The following is an 8,423-nucleotide window of genomic DNA, read 5'->3' on the forward strand; positions in this document are numbered from 1 at the left end:
TTTAGCGCGCCAGATAGCCGACATCACCGGAATTATTAAAAGAAAATTCCTTATAAAAGTTTTCCTCCCCCTCCAACTCACATATTAACTTTTTCTCCCCCCCCCTACCACCTCCAACCTCACATTGTTTATTGAAAAATCTTATATTGACTCCAATATATATATATATATATAACTTTATTTCCCTTCATATAATATTTATATATAAAGTTTTAATCTTTATTGCCTCTTATAATGCGGTGTTCACCTTTGCAAACTGTAAACTTGGCCAAAGAAATAGCTTGATGCGGCGGTCTGTCAGTCGTTGTGTCCACACTTGGTCTTCCACTCTCCACTTTTCATATTGTTGGCTCTCTCGGTACAGAAATAAATACAATTATAAGCAAATTTTGTATAGTTACATTTTTATTTATTAGAATTTGTGGTAAAAAAAAAAAGGAAGTAGACTTCAATGCTATGCAACAGTCTCTCTTTAACAAGAAATTTAAGTTTAAAAAAGTTAAGTATAAGGGTTGATTAAACGCCAAAAGGTACAGAAATCAGCAAGTACCCAACTTTTCATTAATATTTCAGCTCGTGATTTTAGCCATTTAAGAAACGTTCGAAAAAGCTATTGTATTCTGTTATAATTTGTTCCCCAACTCTGTCCACTATTCACTTGCTGCTATTGGAGCTTTCTAAGTTCTTTCCTACTTCATCATCTACTCTTGTACTTAACTTTTTAAAATGAAAGTTTTTGTTGAGGAAATCTTTGAAGTTTTTAGATAGATTTTTCCATTTGTTCCTTGAATGAATTATAAAATATAACAACCATCTAGTGATATAATCCTATTGGTGGAATTAGGCTGACGTTCGCCGAGATGTTTTTATTAATGTTCTGTTGGTTCTAGGCTCACATGATATCAACGTCATGGAGTTTCCAGAGTTACTGCCCCCAGAACTTCTCAAAGGATGGCTAGAGTTGCTGCCTCCAAAGGATAGCACAAACAAAAAAAATGGGGGAAAACGATTCTATTAAAAGCTGAACGTATTTGTGGGGAGACGGCATTTTGGTGGGAGAAAATTTCTAATGGTTACTAATAGTAACTGAATAGAGATAATTGGTCTCAAATATCGGCTGTAAAGAGAAATAATTAAATTTCAACATCCAATATCTCTTTGGCTATGGTATTTCTAATGCCGAAATCCCAATTAATTCTGGTGTTAGAAATAGCTTTTTAATTAATATATGCTAGTATTTCTACGTGCAATTTGTTTACTAGGAAATTTAGGCAAACGGCGGAGAACATATAGGCAAACATAGTTCGATTCAGAAAGTTTAGTAGACTTAGTCGGTCACCAAATTCTGAATTGAATTCTTGCTGAACCAGACGGGTTATCACTGCCAGGTTATCTGCTCCAATCAGATCTCTGCTTCGCCTCACTCTTACGGTTATTATTGCGAAACCTGCCTAAAACTTTGAGGATCCCTCACTTTCGGTTTCGGCGAAACCTGCATTAAAAGAGAAGTGCCTTGGAAGCCGAGTTTAGAGTTAGAGCCGAGTCCCCAAAGCTAAGATGCATTGTTGGTTTAGTAGGTTCCATTCCCGGTCTATTTCTTGGATTTTATTTAATGATTAATGTGAGAAAAACGTACCATATATTACCTGCTAAAAAGTTCAATGTTCTCATAAGAAAGGGCGTGGTTTACTTGTTGTGGGCGTGGCTACATAACATTTCCCTATTTGTTGATTGGCCTTGCTATCCCACCTACTTTTCACATTCATTCTTAATTGTGATTGGTTAATTATTTATTATTTCTGGAAAAATATAATATAATTTTTTTTTTTTTTTTACTACTTTTTTCCATAGTTATTTGAATTATCAAATAACTCTATAAAATAATTGTAAAACAAAAATATCAAAAACAACGATTGTGCGTTGTTTATGTCACATAACACGTTATGTTTTATGGTACTGCAGTAACCGGAAACGGAAAAGTTGGGATTTTTTTGTTTTTTATAAAATAGATTTACCTAAGAATACACCATTTTCTAAATATTTGCCTGTCTACAAATGAACAAAACCAAACTGTTTGTGAAACACTCAAATTTTATTCTCTATCGTTGGCAAAAATAAGAAAGATGTATAGTGTAGTTACGAGCTGCGTTCATTAATGATACTTAATAGGGCTTGTTGTCAACAGAACCAGTCATAATCAACTGGCAAAGTAGGTAACCAAGGGGTTTGGGCTCCGCAGTAATTTATGAAAATAGCAAAGATGTAGTTAGTGGTGATATTTTACTATTAAATGGACTCTCAGTAGAGACTGCGCATGATCACTAAAGTTTTAGTAGAAGGATATATTAACCACCGAATGTGCACAAAGCTAGCCCTTGTTAGAGAGTAGGATGGTCTGTTTAGAGTAAATTGGAAACTGCAACTTGCCAGCTGATTAACATAAAACTATTTTGTAAACTATTGGCACGTACTTACAATGGGCCACTAGTTGCAAAGGCACTTACTTATGTAGTCTTTAGTAATTTGTAGTGCATTATAAACTTCTAAGAGGTACTTTGTATTAAAAACACATTCAGTAGCATAAAATGTAGATAGGTTAGATAACATAAATATGTAACAATGAATGTAACCTCTAGGTAAACACTTCCACTGATGATAATTTACTAATACAAACAAATGTTAATGTGTATTGCCTAAAGTAAAATCATGCTGGCCGTGAAGCCGCTTCTCGTATTCGTTGTTCACTGTACCTTTAAGCGGAATGATAATGCTACAGTTATAGTGGCGGCAGAATTGTAAAGTGGAACAGGGCTGGGAACTATTGCTGCAATAATAACAGTAGTTGGTACTACTGAAAGCCGGTCTCGTTGGTTCCTTTCAACTCCCACCGTCACCTACATTTATTAAGCATGCACTCCAGTATTCAGTGGGTGTCTTGTGTACTTTATACAGTATGTAACTTGATCTGTACACATTAGGGCGAGCGACACTTACCCTGCAAAGTACACACTCGTACACTACGATTATCTTGACAGCCCTCTTAACGTATTTCACTAAACGGTAAAAGATATTCAGGGCTAGGAAACAAACTTTGTCCTAGGTTAATCTCTTACAGCGCGCTGATGCTAATGTTGCGTTCTCTACTTACTAGTGAAGGGCAGACTTTTAGTATAAAGCCATCTCTGACGGTTGGTTTACACTAAGAGATACTTACTCGTACTACCTTCTAGTTAATTATGTGCCAAGTAGCCGAGCGGTTAGAGACGAGGCCCGCAAAGCTGAGATCTAGTGTGGTCTAGGTTCGATTCTCGGTGTCTTCTTTGAATTTTATTTAATTTATCAATGTTAAGCAAATTAAGTAAATTATGTTAGCTATCCACCTCAGTCCGCGATCAATAATTGAACTCACCTAAAAATTAGACATTACTTTACTTTATATTAATTTGAAACCAACTTAGTAAAAACTCAATATGGAAAATGTACCCGATCGCAATAGTTTCTCTTGCTGCATGTAAAACTCGATGAATTTAAGCGCTTCTCTCTAAAGTACCATTTCAGTACTGAAGGATAAAATGGTGGTAATGTTCCGAATTTAGAGAAAAAGTATTAGTTAGGATCTTGGTAAATGGAGTATCAGAAAGTAGTGAGTATTCTCCATAACAGATTTTTTCGCTAATTCTAAAAGGAAACAAAAATATGTTGACAAAAATATAGGTAATTTAGGGCTGCTCAACTAAATTGACACGCTCATGTATATCAAAAATGACAAAATCAAATAAAATCTATTTTTACCCCCAAAAAACATTATATATATTTAAAAATTGTGGCGTCACAACTTGACGGTATCGGTACTTGTACAAACCTACGTCAATATTTAAAACATTTAAATTGACCTAGTAAACACTCAAATTTAATAAAAGAAAGTTGTTTACGTATCCATCAGATATTTCTCATTTCCGAGATCTGAAAATACTTTTTCTTGGTAAAAAACTATAGCTCGAGAATGGTAATACTTGCGTCTAGCAGCACGCAAAGAAGTTCCTTTTTAAAATATACATTCTATTGAGTAAAAGTTTGGCTCTCGGCGTTGTAAACTTTCTACAAAGCTGTAGAAATATTTAAAAATTAATGGACTGAGTACATACTCAGTATTCTTGTCCAAAGCTAGAGAGATCAAAGGACTCTTGCCCTAACGCCCTGCACCTCTTGCTTCTAGTGCCCTTCTCAGAGTTAGAATTTTTAATAAAGACCCTATACAGAATATAAAGAGATAATCGGAAATGAATTTCATGCTGGTTTCAGAATGGGAAGATGGGCAGGAGAGCCAGAAGACAAGAAGATGTGAAAGCTGATAGACACATGCGGTCGAAAGAGGATTAAAGATTTAACGTGAATCTCGCCACAGAATACAGGATATTCAAAAATTACCAGGCCTCTAGCCTCCCTCCAGGCGCCAATCTTTTACGAACTGTGATTAGATCTTGGCCACCTCAGCATCACACTGCGGTAACTTGTGAAAGAGCTCTCTTCTTTCACCATTCGCTAGATAATTTAATCTTTAATAACCAGGGGACGCGCCCAAAATTGTTACATTTTTGGTTTTTGTTCATCTTTCACAGGTGAATATATTTTCCAAAAACCTCAAAAGCGATAGGGCCTCAAGTGACAGCTATACGTATCAATCGTCCTCAAATAAACTACCGACCTTATAATGTCCTGTAAGGACTCCTCCTCTTCTGCACCACTAGAGGAAGATCTTACATCAGACCGGATGCGTTTCGTTCTTCAACTGCAAAGCTGTCCCTTGATATTTACTTATACACATTGCAGAGATATTTGAGTGGTCGCCCAAAATACCAGTTTCGAGTCTCCTTGAAACCGGAAAAGAGGTTTTATAAATTGGCCTATTTTCAACTCAACTAGAGTTAAATTCGTTTAATTTTCGGAGAAAAAAAAATGAAAATGGTCTTTCAGTAAAAATATTATAATTTTTAAACTTCAAATAGAGGGAGGCACTGAAATAAATTTTTGCACAAAGGTGCCTTTTGCATGGACTGGCGGAATCGTCCAATCCAGTAACCATCGCCTGAAATTGATTACAACATCCTGTGCTTCCTCATAATAGTTCTTATCCCTGATAATCATGTATTTACTCCAAATAGCGAGCATCAAGTTTGCAGCCTATTTCATACACATCACTCAAAAAGTAATTTACAGCCCCAGGCAGATGGTTTCTTATTGGATGAAGAGTTGATAACAGCCAATAACATTCTAATAGAGAATTCTTGTATGTTGCAGGTAACCCACTGGTCTGTGATTGCCGCTTGGATTGGCTTCACACACTACTGAACAGAACCGCATCAGAGCCAATCAGATCGTCCATAGAAGAGCTGACATGTCGCCGTGAAAATCCAATTGAGCCTTCACACTCCAGAGGCGGAGCTGCAATTCCCCCTCCAATACGAGTCAACGGCGCAGGTGGCATTATTATAGACCGTGCAGGCCGGTTCTCGCACGAAGACGATGAAGTAGAAGACAACGATGTAGGTACAGGCCAAGATTTTAGCGGAAGGAGAATTGAAGATGACATGATTTCCTCCGGTGAGGATGAGGTGCATTTCCTGGCTCTGCCCAGAGAGACTCTGCCATGTCCTGGCCGAGCAACCGGCTTGCCCGCGGTCCAACTAGCCACCAAGCCACTGAGTTCGGCGGCCAAACATTGCTCCTACAACTCTTACTTGCTGTTACTTTGCATCTTCAGCCTGCTTCATTGGGAACTCGCTTCCTAGGCAACCTTGAGACAAGCCTCCATATAACTCTCAAGTACAAAGCGATGCTTTAAACAAAGAGAATGTGAACAGTCAAAAAGGAGAAGGAGTATTACTAAACCAAAATGGAAAACAAATTAATTAAATTGTAAATATCACTTTTAATTACTCCCAAAATGTTTTTTGCTTTTCTTTAAAAAATATTTATGAAAAAACATTTAATAATTGTGTAAATATTGTCTGGAGTACTCTGTGCACTGTGAAGTCAGAATGCATTCCTATGGAGTGACACTGCCTGGGACAGGCTCGAAGAAAACTGTCCTTACCACACGCAATACTACCTAATCTTAAATGTCCAGAGTGCGTGTTAACGAATTGTTTAACTTAAGGTAATTTTTAAGATCGAATTTTGTAAATATCCATTGACTAGTTGTTGAAGTACGTTCTCTCGCACCACCAAGCTTTGATGTTATTCGGCCGGCTTACACCGACCTTCCACCAACACTTCTCCCCTCCTCATTGTTTATATTATGTCAGTTTTTATAAAACGAAAACTCTACTTCAACTATTCTAAGTGTTACCCGTTGTCTTTTAAATAAATATAACGAACATATATAAATACAGAGATATTTGATGTATTTTTGCACCGCATGTGCACATTTTTTATGTAAATATAAAGTAATATATAAACAAAAAATTTAGAGTTATAATATATACATAAATTTAATATTTAGTGTGTACAAAATTTAGAATATTTAATATATAAAGAAAAATTATTGAAAAAAGAAAAAGGGAAAGAAGTAAAACTTGGTCGAGTTGGTAATGAACTCAGACAAGCCATTTGGAACATGGAATAGTCCAAGAATAAAGTTCAAGTGTATTTTTGTGTGTGAATTTCCGTTTACATTTTTTCTCAATACAAATTACCTCTCTCTTGTTTATAAATATAAGTAATTGTTCAAAAAAAAAAAATAACCTTTCAGATTTTTTCCCCAACTCAGTCCATTTTCTGTGAATGACTTTTTTTCTGTATAATATTATTAATGTAAGAAAAAATGTATTTTAATAAAGAGACCATTTCATTCTGTCGTTGGTTTACTTGTACTTCATAAGGTAACAAATGAGAAACTTTGTTTTTTGAATAAACTTTTTGGTGTGTGAGTGTGAATTACAAATTTCCAGGTTAGGTCTGCAATAGTTCAGCTTTACATGACTTACTCATAGCTTTACATGAGTCGGAAATCTGCAGCCTGGCTCCGGTCGCTGCATTTCTGACAATATTCTTTCATTTTACTAGTTTCCAACAGTTCCTTTCCATTGCTGTTAATTATTATTTTTAATCAATAATTTAAATTATTAATTAATAATTTTTTTTGTGTACCGTTTACTGGCTAAGATTAGTTCTGTCTTAACTTCGTAAATAATATTTTCTTACATTTTTACTTGATTTTTCGATCCAGACATTTTGGTTTTTGGTTTTCGACGTTAACCTGTAGAACAGAATTTATTCATTTTATTACGACTGTTATTATTTGGTATAACTAAGTGATGCGAACGTTTCTAAGAAGGGTGAAATCGCGAGCTGAAGTTTGAATGAAATGTTGAGTACTCGCTGGTTTGTTGTGTACCTTTTGGCGTTTAATCAACCCCTATATCTTAACTTTTTATACTGTAAGTTTTTGTTAAGGTGTATCATTACAAGTTATTTACTTTTTTTTTGTACACAAAGTGCTATTTTTGCTCTGCGTTCTACTGTAAGACGAATTCAGAATTGATTTAGTTTATTACAGTAGCGCACCGACTAAAACTTTCTCTATTTAGAAGTGCGCATGTGTGTGATGATAATTATTCAAAAGAACATAATATTTTGGGCAGACTAAAATAAAAATTTGTTTAGAGTTTTTTATTTTAAATATGAACTCGCAACACATTGGGGTGCATTTTTACCACAGACCATTACACTATATAAACACAAAATGTTTAACACTTTTAAGTAGTAATCATATGTAATAGTCTGTGACTTCGAAAAAATATAAAGATGTACATACAATGTCTAATTTACAAAAATCAATGCAATACTATTTAATACTATTTCTAATACTAAATCAGATGTAAAAATTACAATACACTTGATGTTCACTCAACATCGAAATCGAAGCAAATTAACACAAAAAACAAATCTACAAATAAAAGAAATACATATCAACATAAAAAATAAATTTAACCTAACCAAACCTAATCTACCTAACCTAACCTGCCTACCCTTACTTGCTAAAAACTAATTTTTGCATTGCAAACAAAATTATTTCAAAGTTTTCAAACAAAGATAATAAAAATTTGCACTGAAAGTTAAAAATGCATTAAAATATAAAATGCATAAACAAATATAGTGACCTAACGTTTTAGAGAAGTTAAAATTGACAGATAACCCAACGGAAAGACTGATCTGTAAGCTTATTTTTCCAAAATTTTGCGTACTTATTTCGATCAAGCATTAAGTCCATCTCATAGTGAACAACAATGTTATCCATTCTATCTTTGCTGTTCTTTGTTCAATTTCGAATGAGAGAGTCTGTACCTGAGTAACTCAGCTACTGAGGAAATTTGGATCTGCTCGTTTTGCTAAAAGCACTGAATTCTGAGATCTTTATTGTT

The 8,423-nt window shown here is 34.8% G+C and overlaps 1 protein-coding gene across 1 annotated transcript in view; it reads left to right on the plus strand.

Moving 5' to 3' along the window:
• The window catches only part of LOC141453638 (uncharacterized), a 430,113-nt gene extending 423,256 nt beyond the window's left edge, over nucleotides 1–6,857 (plus strand). The window contains exon 3 of the mRNA XM_074127093.1: nucleotides 5,299–6,857. Coding sequence (XP_073983194.1) covers nucleotides 5,299–5,789 — 491 coding nt within the window. The 3' untranslated portion in view covers nucleotides 5,790–6,857. The remainder of the gene's footprint in view (nucleotides 1–5,298) is intronic.
• Nucleotides 6,858–8,423: the final 1,566 nt, after the last annotated feature.

Source organism: Rhodnius prolixus, unplaced genomic scaffold (assembly GCF_049639745.1).
Source record: "Rhodnius prolixus isolate KJV_2025 unplaced genomic scaffold, Rpr scaffold_3, whole genome shotgun sequence".
In the NCBI taxonomy this organism is placed as follows: domain Eukaryota; kingdom Metazoa; phylum Arthropoda; class Insecta; order Hemiptera; family Reduviidae; genus Rhodnius; species Rhodnius prolixus.